At 39.2% G+C, this 19,427-nt stretch overlaps 1 protein-coding gene across 3 annotated transcripts in view; it reads left to right on the forward strand.

The window, feature by feature from the left end:
* PSIP1 (PC4 and SRSF1 interacting protein 1) overlaps positions 1–19,427 on the forward strand; it is a 35,058-nt gene continuing 15,631 nt past the window's right edge. Inside the window, exons 1-9 of one of the 3 annotated variants that reach the window (XM_014252205.2) lie at positions 1–155; positions 826–1,016; positions 1,971–2,047; positions 6,155–6,293; positions 11,935–12,051; positions 15,085–15,192; positions 16,022–16,084; positions 16,984–17,083; positions 18,707–18,782. In XM_014252205.2, the coding sequence (XP_014107680.1) occupies positions 945–1,016; positions 1,971–2,047; positions 6,155–6,293; positions 11,935–12,051; positions 15,085–15,192; positions 16,022–16,084; positions 16,984–17,083; positions 18,707–18,782 (752 nt within the window). In that variant the 5' untranslated portion in view covers positions 1–155; positions 826–944. Of the gene's footprint in view, positions 156–256; positions 363–825; positions 1,017–1,970; positions 2,048–6,154; positions 6,294–11,934; positions 12,052–15,084; positions 15,193–16,021; positions 16,085–16,983; positions 17,084–18,706; positions 18,783–19,427 lie in introns of those variants that run through there. The other 2 variants (XM_014252207.2, XM_014252206.2) reach the window with 2 other exon arrangements.

The raw sequence follows: 19,427 nt of genomic DNA on the forward strand, positions 1-19,427 counted from the left end.
ACCCCCGGCGCCGCGGCCGCTCCGCCCCCACAGGGGGAGGAACAAACCACCTTTCCGCCTGCGGGGAGAGCGAAGGAGGGTTTTCCCATTCCTTTCACCAACTCTGCTTCAGTCCGGCGGGCTCTTTCCTCTCGTGGCTGTCCGGATTCCCCCAGGTGTGGAGGCGGGAGCCAAGCCGTCTGTCTGACGGCGGGGCGCTGGCCGAGTTCCCGCAGGCGCTCCGGAGCTCCCTGGCCGTCCCGGTGGGGTGTGCCGGGTGGTAGCGGCGCTCTGGCGGGAGGAGGCGGCGCGGCGGTGTTTCCGGCGGCGGGCGGCGGGCCGGGCGCCAGCGCTATTGGTAGTGGGGTGCTGCACCAACGCTGGTGAAGCGGCGGGCGGGCGGGTTGGGGGGAGACAGAGAGCGGAAGGGGGGGGGGTCAGGGGGAAGAGGGAGAGAGAGAGCGAGAGAAAAAGGGATGGAGGGATGGATGGAGGAGAGGAGGGCGGCCGGGCGGAGTTTCTTTTCCGCGCGCCCCCTCCCTTCCCCCTCTTGCCCCCCTGCAGCGCTCTCGCGCCATCGTGCCCGCGTGCGTGAGGGGGCGAGTGGCCGGTCGGGGGCGGGGGAGATCGGGACAAGGTGGCGAGTGGCTCTCCTGGCCGGGGGCGGCCTGGCCCTGCCCGCGGGCGGGGGCTGAAGCTGCGGAGTGCCCAGGGGGGTCTGTTTGCAGGGGTGAAAGGCGGGCACGGCACAGCGTGCCCCAGCCAGGAGCCACCCGCCCTTGCTGACGTGCCTTCTTGTGTTGCCCTTCTCTGCGCTCCCCCGCCGCGGTGTGTTTATCCCGGCAGCGAGTGGCAGGCACCTCGTGTGGCTGACAGTGCCTCCGTGGTTGCTGGAGGCGCAGAGCCTTTCCTTCTTTCGGCCCGGCTCTCCTGGCGGCAACAGGGCTTCTCGTCGGTAAGAAAACATGAGCCGAGATTTCAAACCCGGAGACTTGATCTTCGCCAAGATGAAAGGTTACCCCCATTGGCCGGCTAGGGTAAGGCTTCCTCTCCTCCCCCTGACTCGTTCTCTGCGGGGTGCGCTCACACACCTGTGCTGCGCAGCGCCTTCAGCTTCGCCTCCTGTGAGAGAGGACATGGCTGGGCTCCCGTGTGTAGAAGCGGCTTTGCAGTCACATTGCAGATCCGTAACAAGTAGCCCTCTCAAGTAGTCATTAGTTGTGCTAATTTGTGTAACGCGGCTTTACGGAATGAAGACTGCTGTATTGATGGCGTGACACTGGAGCTTGTGCAGGCTCCTGGAGCTGTACAAAAATGATGTCCCCTGTCATATCAGTTATCAAATGACTGCTCTTTGCAAAAGAAAAACAGTAATTTATGGCAAGATTACTCTTAAGTGGGCTAGGTCTACTGTGCTCTCTGTTAAATAGGCTAAGTGTATGTGGTAACTTGTCCAGTCCTTTTTTGTGTTCTCTGTGCTCCCGTGGAAAAGGCATGCCAAGTTCTGAGACTGCTGTAGGTCATTTGTTGGATGAGGGAATGGAGGTTTAAAAGTATTTAGCTAAGATGCTGATTTAGGAATTTGGTTTCTTTTAAAGTTTATTATCCTTTTGGTAGAAATTCACATTTGGGCTTCCACAACTTACGAGGTTAGTATAAGGGTAGGAAGTCTTGCTGTTGCTTTTCCTTTAGGACGGGCAAGATGTGAATGAAATTGTATTGTGCCTTTTACCTCTAACACATTGCAATTTCTGCTTTTAAAAGAAGTGATCATATGAAAAGTATCTCTGTAAACTGAAAATAATGTAATTTTCTATTGTTGTTAATACAGGTTTTGATTCTGCTATATTTTTTTGACATACTGTTAGATCTCAGTTCCTGCTTTACTTCTCTGTAGCTTTTTTTATTCCCATTTTAATGCTTAATTTTTACCTATTTCCCCCTAAACCCTGTTACTTGATTTGAAATATAATAGGCTGTGTTTTTCTTAGGTGGATGAAGTTCCTGATGGAGCAGTAAAACCTCCTATGAATAAAATGCCTATTTTCTTTTTTGGCACCCATGAGACGTAAGTCCTTTACATTTCAGGGTTGCGGTTTTTTCATTTTGAAATGCTGTGATACAAAGTTACGTTCTCTGAATGTAGTGTATTTCAAGCTATTGTATTTATTAGCATGTCTTCCTAATCTTAATCCTAATTCCTGATCTCTTTTGTCAAGACATGCTTCTCTAACATTTACTTAAGCTGTTCAAGTGAATGGTAGACCATAACCATAACATGTACACTTTGTTCATCAGAAAAAAAAAAACTTGTGCCCACAGTGATGTGGCTGATTGTTTTTTCTTTTTTTCTGTAATGAATTTAATTATAGCCCCGTATATCCTCAAAATTCTCAATGCTGTATTCACAAAGAAAGTGAAATAGGCAGGTTATCATGTGCTGGGGTTGTTTTTATTGCTTGTTTTTTTGTTTTTTTTCTGACAGGGTTTTGGGTTGTGGGTGGTGTTATGTCTATGGGCTCTGGAGAGAGACAAGGAAGTGCAGTTAGTTTCATATCTATCAAAATACTGACCTTTGGGTACTTAGAGCAGTGTTTTGCAGTCATACAGTATTTGCTTTGAGAGGCTGTATGTCTTCCACTGATGAATTTAATAGAAAATATTCTGTTCTGGGGCTTATGTAGTTCTGTGTTTTTGAGAATTACTGTTTACTTTTCAGCATGACTGGTTGGGTTAGTATAGATTTAAGGCATCATCAAATCCAGTGCTCCATTTGTTGTTTGAGTTGTGAAAAGAAACCCAAGCAATTTAAACCTGTATTGGTATGCTTTTAATTCTTATGTTTTTCTTAATGAAATGGTAGATTGAAATAGTGTGAGGAAGTTGTCCGTTTCTCAACATTTTCTGGAAGGATCTTTCTTTTTATCATTTTATTATATGCATTGGAATTGCTTTAATCTGGTACTTTATATCTGCCTTTTAGTAAGCCTTGCTCAGATAAGATACATTGTCCTGTTGAGTTAAAGAGTAAGCATCCCCTCCTGTTGGCATTACTTGCTATTACTTTTCTTAAAAAGCAATGTCTGTGATGAAAAAGATGCCTATATGCTTGGCCCATGTATTTTTTTTAGCTAATCTCATCTTTCAATAAATTTTTCAATGACTAATTTTTTTTAGTTTGGTTGGAGTTTTTGTGTGTGCGTAATTTAGCGGGTAATGAAGAGTATGTGCAATTTGATTCCAGGTTGCGAGGTTTGTCTTGTCCATTGTTTTAATTGTCATTTTAAATGTGTTTGGTTACCTTTTTTTCTTAAATTTTTTACACAACTGAACTTTGGCAACTGCAATGCAATTCTGCTTTGGTTCTGCTGTTGGTGAAGTATGCGTAATTGTGGATTGCACTGGGGTTTTGTGCAGTTGTAAATAAGTTTGGGAATGCAGGTTGAATGTAAGGGAGACAAAAATAACTCCTCATATCAAGCTTTAAAAATACCTGTGCAACTTTTGAGAAGTTTTATATCCTACTTCAGATTTAGTTTAGGACTCTTAAGAGATGTTTGGGTTTGAAAGGTTTGGTAACTGGGGGCTTTTTTCTAGTTTGCATGACTAATTTGAAATGTTTGTTCCTCACTCTGGTGTAGTTACAAAATAAAGTTTTGCTGGGATCTGTTTTTTGTTAGGCTCTAGGTCGCAGGTTACTAGAATACTAGAGAAACTTCTTGTGTCTGTTTCACACATGTTGCAATGTACAGGGTGTTCCATGACCCAGCTGTCTCCTGGTGTTTGTTAAACATGGTGCTTATCTTAACATCTGTAGAGTGATAATCAGTGAAACTTTTATAATTCTTGGTCTCACTCCTTTACAGCAGATACCTGTAAATTACAATAGGAAGGAACTGATCAGGTGACAAAGGAGATTGATGTTCCATAGCATGTAATTTTGTTTAGGTTTTTAGCTGTAAATAGTGACTTCAGTGATGCATCAGGAATTATGTAGAATTAATAATTTCTTGTACTTTTTTAATGGGAATTAAAATATATTAGGTAAACTTGTTCTGTGGTATGCTTCTCACAGTTAAGACTTACACATTGTACAAAGTTAGACACTCTACCTTCAGCATTTTAGTAGGCTGTGTATGTACAGTCTACTGTAATAATAAAAAATAAAATAAAAATAAAAAATATGGCAACTTTGAAAACCCACATAATCAGTTTATTCTGCTAAAACATCCTGTATAAAGCATGACAGGATTTTAGACTGCATGGATGGTTACAGCAGGAAAAAGGAGCCATGGGGGAAAAGGAAAGCAAGATTGTCTTCAGAATAATTCTTACTTGACTTATAGAAATAATAGTAATTGGGTTTATGAAATTACTGTAAATAAGTATTAACCTGTACTTTGCAGGATTTTGTTTTCTCTTAAGTTTGTTTTTTTTAAAAACCCAACTTATTGTGTTGGAGAGCAATAAAATGAATACTATTTTAATAAACACTTTATTTGGATATGTTGTGGCAGCAGATCATATCAGTACAAGTTTTGTTTGGTCACAGATGAACAGGTCACACTGAACTTTAGTTTCTGGACTTTCTGTATTAGGGTAATCTCCTTTTATTCAGTTTTTCTTGTTCCTTTTTATTTATTGGTACACGAGGGTTGCAGCAGCCTAGTAAGCCTCATAACCTTTTCACAGTAGCTGTTCGCAGTTGTTTTTCAATGCCTTATAATATGGACAAAGGCTTAGAGACTGGAAAAAATGCTTGCTTTCAGAAAATAGGGGAGAAGCAATTTTTTCCCTATTTTGGTCTCTCCCAGTTGCTCTGTATCCCTCCCTATCTTTTTGGTCTGGGTGAATAAGCTTTGCAGGTGCATGCTTCCCACACTGGCTGAATCCTCTCTTAACTATCTCTTGCCAAGAGGTGGGTGATGAGCAGTCCGAGCTGACAGTTGTCTACTTTGTGGACATAGATGAGTATTTACTGCTGGAGTAGATAATGCTTAAGTTTTCACTGAGATTCTGTGGCTTTTCTTTTTTCTCTCCTCCTTTTAGTGGGGTGTATGTCTGAAGTAGCTGTTGTGGTTTTTTTAAGCATAGTGAAGGAAATAGTGGAGTGGAGGTTGGAAATATCTGTTTAACTTTACTATGAGCTGGTACTTCAGAAAGCAAGTATCAAGCAACTTTTCAAATAGTTGGATGTAATATAATTGCAATAACACAAAGTCCAGGCATGGATTGAAATTGAGAAGGTACCACCAAATTGTACATTTTTCTGTTAGCAGCAGGTAGATTGGTACAGTGAAATCCTAACTTCAAAAGGCCATGAAGCTAAAGCAGAAATGGAGTAGTCTTTGATGCTCTTCAGCATAAACCATAATATTACTTCTCAGTAACATGGTACCTCATTTTCCCAAGTCTGAACTTGGAGGTGCTAGTAGTGAATACTGTGACTTTGTCATATGAGAAAAGCTAATAGGTAAAAGCTTTAGTTTGACAGCTTACAGTAGGAATAAGAGTGGTTTTGGTTTGTCTGGAAAAGAAACACAGGCAGCATCAAGACTGTTCCAAGAGTCTTAAAATAAAATAATTGTCATGTTTACTTCATCAAGAAAATGACTGGGGGAGAAGCTTAAAATAAGAAAGTCTTTATTGTTTAAATTTCATAAATCAAGTTGTGAGGTCCTATTGTCAGATCCTGAAAAAAATCTGAATTAATGCAGAATTAATTACATCTTACACAGCATTCTTAAAAATATGTGGGCAGTCAGTATATTCAGGTGATGCTTTTTCACATTCAACCCAAAATATTCAAGGATGCTTTATTCTTAACATTTAAGCATGGTTTTCTTCCTCAAGAAAGCAATTGCTCTTTCTATTAGTTTGTGAGTTTTTAATTGATCTGGTTCACAGTAGCTGGTTGACTTGTTTACCTGCAATCTTAAGGTGCAGTGCTGAGCATTTCTTGCCCAGATATGCAATGCTCTGGGAAGGAGGGAAGTCTCTGTGTGTGGTGGTAGTAATGGAAACCTTGGGCTATTGCAGGCCAAAATTTAGAAAACTAAGGACTCTAGTAGAATAGTTATTACAGTACAAATGAATTTAATATTTAATAGTATTTGGTGCTTGCTTCTTTGAAAAGACTAATTAAAATGTGAATTTTGTTCTTCCTTTCCTTAAGGGCATTTCTGGGGCCAAAGGACATATTCCCTTACTCAGAAAATAAAGATAAATATGGCAAACCAAATAAAAGAAAGGGTTTTAATGAAGGCTTGTGGGAAATTGACAATAATCCCAAAGTGAAATTCTCTCATCAGCAGGTAAGCTATGCAGACTCCACAAATCTTTGTTGCTTTGGGGGAGAAGGGGAAATGTTTTCCTGACACATAGTAATGATTCATTGTTCCTGTTTAACTGCAGGTTAGACAAAATTTCATGTATTTTAAAAATTTTAAATACTGTTTATAATTGGTGTCTAACGTTGATAGAATAAGGAGAGATGAGGGTTGTTTAACTGTAGATAGATACATACTTACAACTATGTGTGTTCCTGAAATGCCTTTGTAACTGTGCCACTGTGCTTGAAAAGTGGTGGGTTTTTTGGTGTCTCAAGTAACTGCCCCAAAACATTGGGTTACATTGGGTCTTCTAGGCAATGCTGCAATAACAAAAAAAAATTGCTTTCTGTTTTTTTTTGCTGTTTTTGCACAACATGCCGGGTTACCATTTCAGGAGTAATTAATTCCTGCTTTGTAAGATATCCCATGTTAGTATGTTTCTAGTTTGAAGGAGAACATGAATCAAGATTTAAGGAGTTTCCGAAGTATTGACAGAAACTGTATTTCAGGTGTACAGTTTCTTCTTTGGGATATGGAGAGATGCTAATCCCCACATCACAGTGGAAGGACTGTAGTAATAAGAGGCAGATTCTTTCTGGTACTGTAAGATACAAATTGATACACCTTTTCACTGTCCTTATTGTGGCACTTGAAAAGAGATGCTCTGCGGATGCTGTGCGTCATTCTAACTCATTGTAACATAAAATGTGGGTATAAATAATCAACAGCAAAAACTTTGTCTAATACTTTGTTTCACTCCAGAAATCAGTCAGTTCAGTTAACCAGTGCTTTCAGTAGCATCTGAGACATTCCTAGATACATCTCCAGTTGGGAAAAGAAACAAAACATGTTGCCAAGAGATAGATGCACACTGTTTTCTTAGTATAACTGCTTTTCTCCATTCCTATGCTTCAGCTGCACTTTCTACACAGCCTTTCTTGCTCAGGTTCTGTCTAGAGACATTGGGTTGTTCTTTGCAGTTTTTTTCCCTATTTCTTTACTGAAAAGAAAGAAAAATTTTTTTTCCAAGGTCATATTTAAGTCTTGTTCTTCTAAGTGAGCAGTACAACTACTGGAAGAAGAAACTTTTCTTAGCAGGGATGTTTTAATTGGAGTCCTGCATCTAGTTCTGGGCTACTCAATACAAACAGAGGAACATAAAGGTACTGGACAGAGAGACTCGTGAAAGACCATGAATGTGATGGACTGGAGCATTTCTGCTGTGAGGAGATGCTCAGACAACTGTGATTGCTCAGCTCTGGTGAACTTACGTGGGTTCTCCTCAATCTATACAAATATGTGAAGCAAGGCTACAAAGGGACTTGGTCAGACCCTTTTTAGGGGTTTACAGTGACATGACCAGAGAGCACAGACTGAAATGTGGGAGGTTCTCTCTGAATATGAGGAAGCTTTTTTTTTTTTTTTCTCTCTCTGACTGCTTCCTCACCGAGCACTGCTACAGGTTGCTCAGTGAGGTTGTGAAGTTGCCATTCGTGGAGATACCTACAAGTCATCTGGACATGGTCCTGGTCAGCCAACTCTGGGTTTCCCTGCTTGACCAAAGGTTGGATCAGTTTGAAATACAGAAAAAATGAAATTAAGCAGTAGATTCATGCAAATTTGCTTCTGAATTTGTCCTTTAACTGTAGAAAGCTTTCCTTTTGATAATCTTTTTCTTGTACTCTGTGCTAGGCATTATTAAAAGCAAGTTTTACTTGGAGCAAATCAAGCCCTTTAGCCAGCTTCTGTTTTTACTTGTGGGTATATCTATAAAAGGCTTTATTTAACAGCTGAGGCTTTTTTGAGGAGTACGACTTCTGGATATTTTAGTCAGGGAAGGAATGGATGTTTAAGTGTGTAACATCCCAATTTCCCTTGGGATAGGGTTAGTTTTCGTCTTAGTAGCTGGTGCATTGCTATGCTTTGCATTTAGTATGAGAAGCTTGCTGATAACACTGTTTCAGTTTTTATTAAGTAGTGTTTTCCTTAGAGTAAACACTATTTAGCAACAACTAAAAAACCTGTGAGTTTTGAACATAATTCTTATACTAAATCAAAAGCAGCACTGTACCAGCTATGAAGAATTACCTCTATCTCAGCTGAACCTGGGACTACTAGAAATTTTATGGGGAAGCTGGTATTTGTTTTAAGGGTGGCAGAGTGCTTGAATGTCACAGTAGAGATGGACAAGACACCTTCATCCAATGAACAGCTCTAATTTATTGTTCACAGCATATATTTATATGGTTTCCAAAAGCATCATGTTTAATTAGTTAGTAATTGTTTGCTGCTCAGTTCATTGGTTAGTGTTTGCTCGCTAAAGGTTTTCTTTTTTGAAGATATTTACATTCTTGTCTTGTGGGTATAGAGCCAGTTCTCATGGGTACAAGTCCCTTTTCACAGAGGTGCAAATTGGTTTCCACAGGAACAGGCTAATGCGCAGGCCTGAGCCATAATTTTACAAGGCTTTTCTTTTGTAAGGTTTTACCTATATGCTACACTTGATACCAGTTTCTGAAGCTCCACCATCTTTGCCAAAAGGGGGTACTGTATAGGGAACACAACATTCAATTTGGTGCACTTTAGTCAGTTGATACATGCTTTTTGTTACTAGTTCTGGTAATAAGAAACAAGAACAAAAAAAGATAGTTGGAGAAAAATGCTTCCTCCAGCTGCCTCTGCTCTAGCTTCATTGGTCCCCAGAGTCCTCTCTGCACATTTCATTGTGTCCCCAGGGTAAGACACTGGTGGTGTGGGAGACTGTCAGGTGTGAAGTGGTTACTTTGTTTTTGTTGTTCCTTGTTTCTTACTCAGCAGGTGCAGTGTGGCCTCCTCCATGGCCTGCAGCCCTACCCAGACATGCACCTTCTGTCTCCCCTCTGCCAGTGCTTGGTATTCAGGGAGCTTCCATGTCTGACCATCCTGGAGCCACTATGACAGTCACATTCACCACCAGCCTGAGCTGGGGCTGATGCCCTTCCCAGCAGACAGCTCCAGTGGTCCCATTGGGTGCCCTGCTGGCTCCCTGCACAGATCAAACTCACACAGTCAGACAAAGTTTCCTTTCTGGTCAGACCCTGAGTTTTGTTTACTGGCTGGGTCCATAAAATAATTTAATCATGATGCAACCACAGAATAGCAGCTTGAACAGGGTATTTCCTGGGAGGGACCCTGGACAAAGGAAGCCCTGGATATTTATAACCTCACAGGCAAAGCTTGGAAACTGTTGGGTCTTCCAGCTGAGTCCTTGGCTCCTGATGTCTGTGAGTGTCCACTGACCTGGCTGGCTGCTATGCCCTTTATATGGCAGAGTTCAAGATCTCTTGCCTCCGGCTCCTGCTGTTCACAGCACAGTCCACAATGACATGAGCTACTTTCAATAAATGTACTCTCATCTTGAAGCAACTCCTCTGGGCTGAAGTTTGGCTTGGGCAGTGGCTTACGTGTCTCCTCTTTCAGTGTCCCTCCTTGACTCTGGCATCTCTTTTGCCTCAGAACCCGATGTCCCCTGTGCAGGCATATTCTGTGCATGACTGTCCTTCCATCCCCTTTCCCCCTTCTCCCATTGCTGCTTGACTGAAGGCACCATCTGTTTGCAGGTGAGATGGGATGCTGAAGTGAGTCAGTTCACCCCTTGCCAGCCACCTCCCCAGGACCAATTGTGATTGGCTCAGGGCAGTGATGGACTTGGTTCCACCCATGTCACCAGTACCTGCCAACAAGCATGAGGGATGAGTGTAGGCAGTGAGGGATCTTGAAAGTGACGGCAAGTAGTTGCTTATGAAAAACGAGAGGAAAGTTAATGTAGATACTGATGAATAAATACATTTTCCCAACAATATTTTAAAGTGGAATAATGGATTATGGTCTGCTAATACGTGCATAGGTGAATGGACATATTTCTTTAGCTGCAGTCTTGGTTGTGAATGTATCTTAAGATATTCCTTGATCTCTTTGTTTTATCTACATAGAACTCTTTGGTTTTAAAGATTCTTAGAGCTCAGCTACACACTTAAAAACACATTTAGCAGGGAAGACATTTCAGGAGTCAGAGCTTAAAAATTCAAGATGAGTAGGAAGTTTTGTGTTCAGGCTTGAAGCATGTATGGTCAGAGGGAAGTGGGTGATCACGTGAAGGTTTAGGCAAAATTGAGCTTTTAATCTGGATACAAAATGATATTAAAGGGGTGAACTTGTCAGCACTTAGTATAGAGACAATCACTTGAAATTTTTTTCCTCCTTTTTTGTCCTCTTACTGGGTTTATGTCCCAGTCTGGGAGTGTGCCTTAAGTTGTGTACCACCCTAACATGGAGGTGGGGAAATTCAAATACACCAGAGTGAGATTAAGTGACAAAAGAGGTTAAATGATGGTGAACTAAACAGTAATACACCTTTATTCACATGCCAAAAAACTGAGCAAGAGAGAAAAATAATAAAGTAGGGAAAAGTGAAGAATTACAAAAGGTGAGAAAGGTAGCCACCACCAGGAATCTGCAGCATCCTGTGAAGATCCTTCTTTCCTCTGTTGGTGGGTAGAGCTCTGCTGGGACTTGCCATCCACTCATTTCTGTCTTGGCTGAGCGGTGCTTTGTGGCACTGACTCAGCAGTTTGACTGCAGCGTGGGGGCTATGACAATGGCACACGCATCGAGGTTCATGGCATTCCCAGGATTCACCCTGGTCCCTGGTGGTGATGCTGCTGTGGATGGTCATGGCCCATTTGCCACACCACATCTTCAGCTGCAGAGCATCTGGCCACCTGGATGTTGCGGTTCGCACTGTTGGCAGTCTAGGCTTGAGAAGCTGCAATCTGCTTCTGCTTTGTAAATGCCACTATTCCTTCTGATGGACCCAAGCAGTGGCAAAATGGGTTGTATGCTAGCACTTCTCCACTGCATTTTTTGTCTTAGTAAGGCCTTCTGAGAGCTGTGTTTTCTGTTTCATTGCCAGAACTGGAATGTTCCAAGAGCAGTATTGATACTTTGCAGATGTTGCTTGTAACTGCTAGTAAAGGAGTTGGAGGGCATAAAGGAGATTGTAGGTTGGGCTTCAACACAAGCCCACTTCTTCAGTGGAGGAAAAAAGGAGGCAGTGGAGTTCTGCCAGTAAGAGGGAGAAACTGATACGCAATGTAATGGAAGAAAAAGAGTAATTTAAGCTTTATCTCCTCTGTTACTAGGTTTTAACTTTTAATTCATTAATTATCTTACTGTAATCCTTTTTCTGCATCTTTTGAGGAACAAGTAGTTGAATCACTTAGGATTTATAAGAATGCACTTCTTTCTAGTAGCATCAGATGTCATATTTGACCAAAACCATTTTTTTTTTATTTCTTATCTTTCAGCTGTGTTATGTTTTATTATGCATAAGAAGAGACTTACATTGCAGTATGATAATGTGAAAATGAGTTGTTTACAGCATTAGAGTTTGAAAGTTCAATAAATAAACTGCAAATTAAATTGAAAACAGTGGAAATTAATGAAATTACATGCATTTAATATTCTTGTCCTTCTAGTAAGGACTTCCTTGACATAACACTTTCTTCAGTAATGTATGTGGGAGAATAAACTTCCGGTGAGGAGGGGATTTAGATCTCATTTTTAATGTTTTTTTTAATTGAAGCCCCATCCAGCCATTAACACTCCTATCAGTGAAGCTGTTGAAGAAAGCAGTCAGGAGCCTGCTGAGGGGAGTGAAGAAAAAGCAGGAGCCAAAAGAAAAAAGTCTTCTGTCCCAAAAGTAAGTGATTGAATTTCCGCTTTGTTCTGCCAGAAACATTTTCAAGTTAAAACTATACTGCCAAGTCTTTGCTTAAGTACTTTAAACTAACAGAGGTTTAGTGTTGTAACTTGCCTTTGCTTCTTTTCAGATATATTTACAGTAATACTTTTGTCCTTCTGTTTTTCTTTTACAGTGCTCTCTATGTTTTTACCAGTCTGTATTTCTATATCATAATACACTTAAACTAAATTCATACAGTACTTCCTAGGCAGGAGAAGTTGGAAATTATAATTATCATCAAGAATTAGGTTAACTTTTCCCTTTCTGTTTTTGAAGATTTTTTAATATTATAGACAGCTATGATTCACTTTCAATTGTTATAATTTATATTGAAAAGCAGAGATAGGGTCTGTCATGGGTGAAAGGGTACTTAAGTGTGTTTGCCAGAAAAGATTTATAAGAATCAGCTAGAATTAGACCATACTCTTAATAAACTACTTAGGATATAGAGAATCTCATAGCTGTATCAATTCAACTTTCAAGCCAGAAATCAGTACACAGTAGTTTATACAGAGTTCAGATTCTTTGTTTTGTAAATGTGTGCCTATCTAAGAAACCTTCCAAAACAAAATTAATTTTGGTCTGAAACACCTTTGTTTCAATTTTCTGGTGCAGTACATAGTTTATACTGTAAGAGGTGAAGCTTCCTAGCTTACTGTACGTTTAATGATTCAGTAGTATACCACTTCGAACTTTTCTCTATTCTTTAATATTTTGTTCAAATAGGGAAATTTTTCATATGGATTGGGACTACTGTGTGTTGTCAGCTCTTCTCCGTGTTTTAAGAATAGAATTCTAAAATTACAAAAATTGTCCTGTGTAGGTGGGTTTCACATTTATGGTATATAATTTATTTGTAACTCATTTCTGGAAATTACTACTCAACAGGATGCACAGTGCCCTTAAATTAAATGTCAGTCTGTTTTGAGTAGACTTGCCTTTATTCTTGACCTCTGTTTCCATTTGGATTATTTGCCAAGATTTAATGTAGTTTTTCTGTAGGTGTTGCTGTTCTGTAGGCTGTTCTTCAGTATACTGATTCACAATTGCAACTAAAGAATTTGCGGTGTGTGAATAGTGTCCAGTAGCTTGGTTATTCAAGAGTTAAAAAGTCCTTTGATTGGAGGGGAAAAAAAAAAAAATTAGTCTACTGGCTGTATGCTGATAGATGATGTTGAGAATCCTTTTGGTGAATTGGAGCCTGAAGAATTACTGACAGATTACTTCTGCTAACTTCTTACTGCCTAGAGTTCCTTATTTTAGTACTTGCAAGTGTGGAATGTGAGGGTGATTTGGGTTCTAGTTGCTATACCTTAGCAGTGCTTTGAAACACATGACTTCCTGATTGTGTTAGCAAACCAGTGGTGCTCTTCCCTGTGCATGCTTCCTATAAAAGTATTTGTTCTTAGTCTTTACTACTGTGAGGGGGAAGCTTCTTTTAAACTGGCCTTACTGATTAATCAGGATGCTTCACTCTGAGTTTATGCCTCAAGCAGCATTTGCTAGTAGGGATGACTTAAGCTTCATGTTTCTCATCGAAAGTGGTTTTAGGCTGTTCAATGCTGCCACAGTGTAAGAGAAACAGGAAGACAGAGCCATTTAAACATAAGATGGAATGGAAGATCATGACTGTGTCCTTTTGTATAGATTTGCCTAATTATCATCTTAAGGCAAAATACAGAGCAAATTTCTTTTTTTATACTAACGTAGCTATAACATTCCATTAACCAGTCCTTGTACTCTGGTTTCTTTTGGTTTTAGTGAACCAATAATTCTTCTGTCTTAAAATTGTACTCTGTAAAAAGACTCAGTGATGTTATGTATCTTCATGTAATTAGAAATACTGTGTGATAGTTGCTTTGTTCAGTGTTAAAATTTTAAAAGTTAAGTGCTTAAAAATGGCATTTTAAAATAGGTTCTTAAAGTTGGGACAAACCAATAGTATTCAAATTGAGAGGACTGATAATCTTAAAGACATGCAGATATATAGGCTGCAATGAAATGTTGATTGCTTTCAAGTAAATAATTACAAACTCTTAATTTTTCAAGTTCTAACTGTTTTTCCAAAACTGAAACCAGTATTTTAAAGATTTGAAAAAACCCAACAGAACAAGAGAAAGGGCATATATTACAATCTCACGCATGATTAAGCAGCTTACTTGTGGTTTGTTTACTATTTGGTCTGGTTTCAGCTAGGATAGATACAGTTGGTTTTCTTCTTCATAGCTGGCTCAGTGCTGTGTTTTGGATTTAGTATGAGAAGAATGTTGTTAACACACTGATGTTTTAGCTTTTGCCAAGTAGTCTTGGAAAAGTCTTGGGGAAGTCCTAAAACAAGGACTTTTCCATTTCCCATGTTCTATCAGTGAGCAGGTGCACAAGAACCTGTGAAGAAGTACAGCCGTGGTAGGTATCCTTAACTGGCTGAAGGGTTATTCACACAGAATCACTGAATGGGTCAGGCTGGAAGGAACCTAGTGTAACTTGCCTTTCTGCTCAAACAGAGTCATCCCAGAGGACATTGAACAAGGTTGTGTTCAGATTGTTCTTGAATATCTCCAGGGAGGGAGACTCTAGAACCTATCTGAGCAATCTTTTGCAGTGTTTGGTCATTTCACAGTCTTCCTCATGTTGAGGTGGAACTTTAGTGCATCAGTTTGTGCCTGTTGCCTTTTGTGCTGTTGCTTGGCACCACCAAGCAGAGCCTGGATCCATTCTCTTGCCACCCACTCTCCAGACATGTTTACACATTGATGAGGCCCCCTCTCAGTCATCTCTTTCTGAGGCTGAACAAGCCCAGCTCCCTTGGCCTTTCCTCAAAAGAAGTAGTCCAGTATGTTTAGGCTTTTAATGGGTACCTAAGAAATGAGCGTACGTACAGATTTAAACTACTTAAAGTCATGAGCAACCTGATGGTAATTAGCATGTTCTCTTTTTACTATAAAATACTTTCTAATGCATTTTTTTATTCTCTGTTGACTTGCTTTGCAGTTATCCCCTAAAGGGGATAATAACTTATCTACAGAAGCTGAAACAGAAGAAAAGGAGATGGATACTTCAAAGGAAGATGATCTACCTTCTGACAAAAACAGCAAAGAAGTACGTGAGAGCTTTTCTTATATGTAACAGAGAGCATTGTAATATTATGTTTATTGGTATAAATCTATTACTGAGTACTAAGACACTATAGTTATTACTACTGTGGCAGTTTCAGAAGCTGTTTAATTATGTAAAATTTTCTTTGTGTTCACTCATATTTATATCTCTCACTGAAGTTCCTAGAAACTGAAGTTTTCCTCAGAGGGGAAACTTCTAGTCTGTTTTGTCAATAAGATCAATTAAAACAGTTGGAAGACTGTGTATTTTATCACTTACCACTTACTGTATTGCAAATGTACTTCTTTTAAAGACTAGATAAAGAGTCCAGACAGACTAAAACATCACTGCATAGCATCTTTATTTAGAACAGAATGTTATTTAGTACTTAACTTGTTTTTTATCTCTCAGGAAAAAGTCCTAAGTATCAGATAATCACAGAATCATAGAATGGTTTGGGTTGGAACAGACCTTAAAAATTACCTAGTTCCAACCCCCCCCACCCCCTTGCTGGAAGGTACACCTTTTCCTAGACCAGGTTACTCAAAGCCCCATTCAGCTGTCCTTTGAACACTGCCAGGGATGGGGCAGACACACAACCCCTGTGGGCAACTTGTTCCAGTGCCTCACCACCCTCACAGTAAAGAATTTCTTCCTAATGTCTAATATTTTTAGATTTTTAATAATTTAAAAGCATGCAGTGTCTTCATGTAAATTTCAAGATTCTTGTCTAAATTGTGTGCCAAATGCTTCAGTAGTGTAAAAAAATTAGAATAAATGAAATGTATCTTTGTTTTATTAAGATTCTTAGGAACACTTTTAATCTTCACAGGATGTGGTGAAAACAAATGATGCTTCTATTCCTAAAGCTGCTAGAAGAGGAAGAAAAAGAAAGGTAACAATATGTTTAATTACTTCATGTTACTGGAATTTTTTGGATGTGATAATACTGGATGTTATTTCCTTTATTGTCAGATTATGCATAAATTTATGTGTTTGACACTCTACTCCCCCATTTCAAGTGCCTGAAATTTTGGCAGGAACAAAAGTTTTCCAGAGTGTTTTACAAGTCTTAATTATTTTTTAACTTGATGTGGAATATAGAGTCCCTATTTTCCCCAGATATCTCATTACAAATAAGAAAAAAACAAGACAGAAACTGTTGCTAAACTACTAATAAAATAACCTGCATTGAAGCTCTGAAAAATTTCTTTTAACATCTTCATCATATTGAACTAACACCTGAAATACTCCCCTTTTTCACAAATTTGTGATTTTTGTGGTCTCTAGGACCTGGAAGGATAGAGAGTTACTTTGAAAGATACAGTTCCAACTACTTGCTCAGCATACACTAGCCTTAATGCTCATGTGGTCACTCAGCAATCAGGGCTCTGACCCAACCGAAAACTAGAAATAAGTAGGGGAGATTGTAATTTTGTGTTTGAGACCTTACCTTCCAAAGTTACAGCTGACAGCAGGGATGGGGGATGAGTATGAAGTATTTGTGACTTTAGTATGTTTGTCACAGAAAAGTAGCATGCTGTATCTGTATTCTTGTCCTTTATCCTGGTCACTAAAGTTCTTGACTGTTTTTTCCTTTTGGCATTGGAGAGGGTGAAATTAGTGATACTTAAGTATAACCTGTGAAGTTTAGAGACCTTTTGTGTGTACAAGCAATCACAGAATAACATATATCCAGAAGCTGAAAGGTGTTTGTTTGAGAAAGTAATTGAAATAATTTGAGATACTGGCTCCATGTGTTTTTTCACTGGTGAAATTAATTTTTTAAACTAGTCTGAAAAACAACCTGAAGCTGAGGAAGCAGCAGCAGGGGCAGCAACAACTACTGGGCCAGTGTCTCCAAAAGTAAGCCCCAAAAGAGGAAGACCATCAGGTAACTTCAGAAGAACGATTTAATTTTTTTCACCACAGAAATATTTCAGTAGAATTAGTTAGAGAGTCATCACCTTCCCCAGAAGTACTATAGGGTATTTTTCCATGCTAAAGGCAGATTTTGCTAATAGATTGTAGAGAGAAAACATCTCAAAATGATGTGTTTAAGACATGAATGGATTTAAATTGTTTAATATTAATGTTTAGTCTTCTGAATTAAATACTGGTTGGTTTGGGGTACAAGTATCAACTTTTGCAGAATACTGCTTATGTGTATATATATGGTAGGAGCTCTTTGGCAGGTTTGCTGCATTGTATTCATTAAAGGTCTATAAAATACTTCGATAGAGTTAGAAGATCCATAAAACACAAAGATGAGTAGTGGGGGAACAAGGAGCCTGTAGGTGGAGTTCAGAGGACAAGAAAAAATAAGAGCTGAAGAGACATGCTCAAAAAGATGTTTAAGATAGTCTGTGTTGATTGGTAGACAAATAAAAAGAAAATATAATTGATTTTTTTGGAATGTTTTATTAGAAGTATTTGGTGATAATTCTGTAGTGCCTGTTTCTTCCAAATTAGCGATGATCTATTGTCAGTCACTTTAATGGTAAGCTTGCAAATATTTTTGATTGCTAATTACTGCTTTGGAAGACAGTTCTTGCAGCAGTTAAGTAAATCGTATGAGCACCTAGTCAGTGAGACAAATAATTTACAGTCCTCTGTATCTGCTGACAATAAAAAAAAAACATGGAACCACAATGAAATAGACTTAACTTTTGCCGTGGAAGCTGTGAAGAAATTAAGTATTAATTAATCCCCCTCTGCCATTTCATTACATGCACTAAGTATGCATTTTTAATGTTTGTGGTTTTGTCTTTACAATTTTTGCTGGTTTTCACTAATTTCAGTCAGTAAGAGCAGAAAAGGTTCTGTAAGAGATGCTTTGGCCTCTTATATAAAAAACCTTTTTGGAAAATACGCTATGCAGCCTTTTCTGTTGTTGATAGGATGCTTAAAAATGCTCAGTGCTAAGACCAACAAGAGTCTAAACACTGAATATTAGGTTTCCTGACAACATATTCGTCATGGTACTGGACAAGCATTTGAGGTGCATAAGTGCCAAGAAGGCAGGCTGTTTGTCTTACTGCTAACAGTATGGTGAATCTGAGGAAATGAAGATGTTTGGTCTGCACTGTAGTGTGGTGGTAGAACTTCCTGACAGTGGTTTGTTAGCCTGAAGAGTGATGGAAATCCCAGCATATGAGTAAAACTAGTGGACAGCAAACTGTATAAATGTAGGCATTAGTGACTGTTTTTCATTCTCTAATGTCAGGTTTCTCATTATCTAATTTCAGACTCATCTTAGTTGTGCAACATGTGAAACAAATTGCAACTGCATAGATTGCAAAAAGCACAAGAGTCAGCAAAAAAAATTGCCAATACTTCAACTTTGCAAAGAGATCTTGATTAAGTTTGGTATTCAATTAACTTGAATCCTGTACAGTAACAAAGTTAGGGTGTATATTTTGATGTAACCATGGCTTATGTCTGTTGAGTAAGTATCTTGACACATAGACAAAGATGGTGGCTGTGGACTAACCTGCTATTTCTGAATAAACACTAGCTTCTGAACTGAAAGTTCCAAAACCAAGAGGGAGACCCAAGTTGGTGAAACCATCGTGTCTTTCAGAGGGTGACTTGTGAGTTTTTTCTTAATGTAAATATTCTTCATTGCTGTGTTGCTCCTTATGTTAAGACTTGAAAATTATTACTCCTGACAGGCTTTTTCCCCTTTAGTGTTCACTGTAAGTGACTATTTGTATAGACTTTTTTATAATACAGAGTAATTCAAAGAAGGATATTTCTGAAACATGAGAGAGAACATCTTAATCTTCTGAACTTGTTTAATCTATACAAAATTCCTTATATGATTGTATGTTGAGTAAAGAAGAAATATATTTATTAAGAGAAAATACAGTATCACACAAAAATAAAATAGTGTTTTTTTTGTACATTTTTGTTTCAGAAATCTCTTCAGATGAAATTGAAACACTGTTAGTTACCTGAATTTTGGTTTTGTCATCTTCTTATGTTCTAATGTTCTTCTGTCAAGTCTAGTGCTTCTAGTAACCCATGGAAAAGTTGAACATAGGTTTAGTTTTCTATAAACTGGCACATGCACAGTTTTGGAATAGGAACAACTTAAATAAGTATACTTTATAAACCTAGTTTACAGTGTATGCACTCTTGAGTCCTACAGACCCATCTGTGTCTCAGGAGTCCACTGAGAACTTCTTGGGTTAGGATTTATGCACTTCTGGTAATGTTGCCTTCAGTTGGCCCTC

This window comes from Pseudopodoces humilis, chromosome 4, assembly GCF_049639895.1.
Source record: "Pseudopodoces humilis isolate 2021_Gansu_Grassland_sample_001 chromosome 4, ASM4963989v1, whole genome shotgun sequence".
NCBI classification, from domain to species: Eukaryota; Metazoa; Chordata; class Aves; order Passeriformes; family Paridae; genus Pseudopodoces; species Pseudopodoces humilis.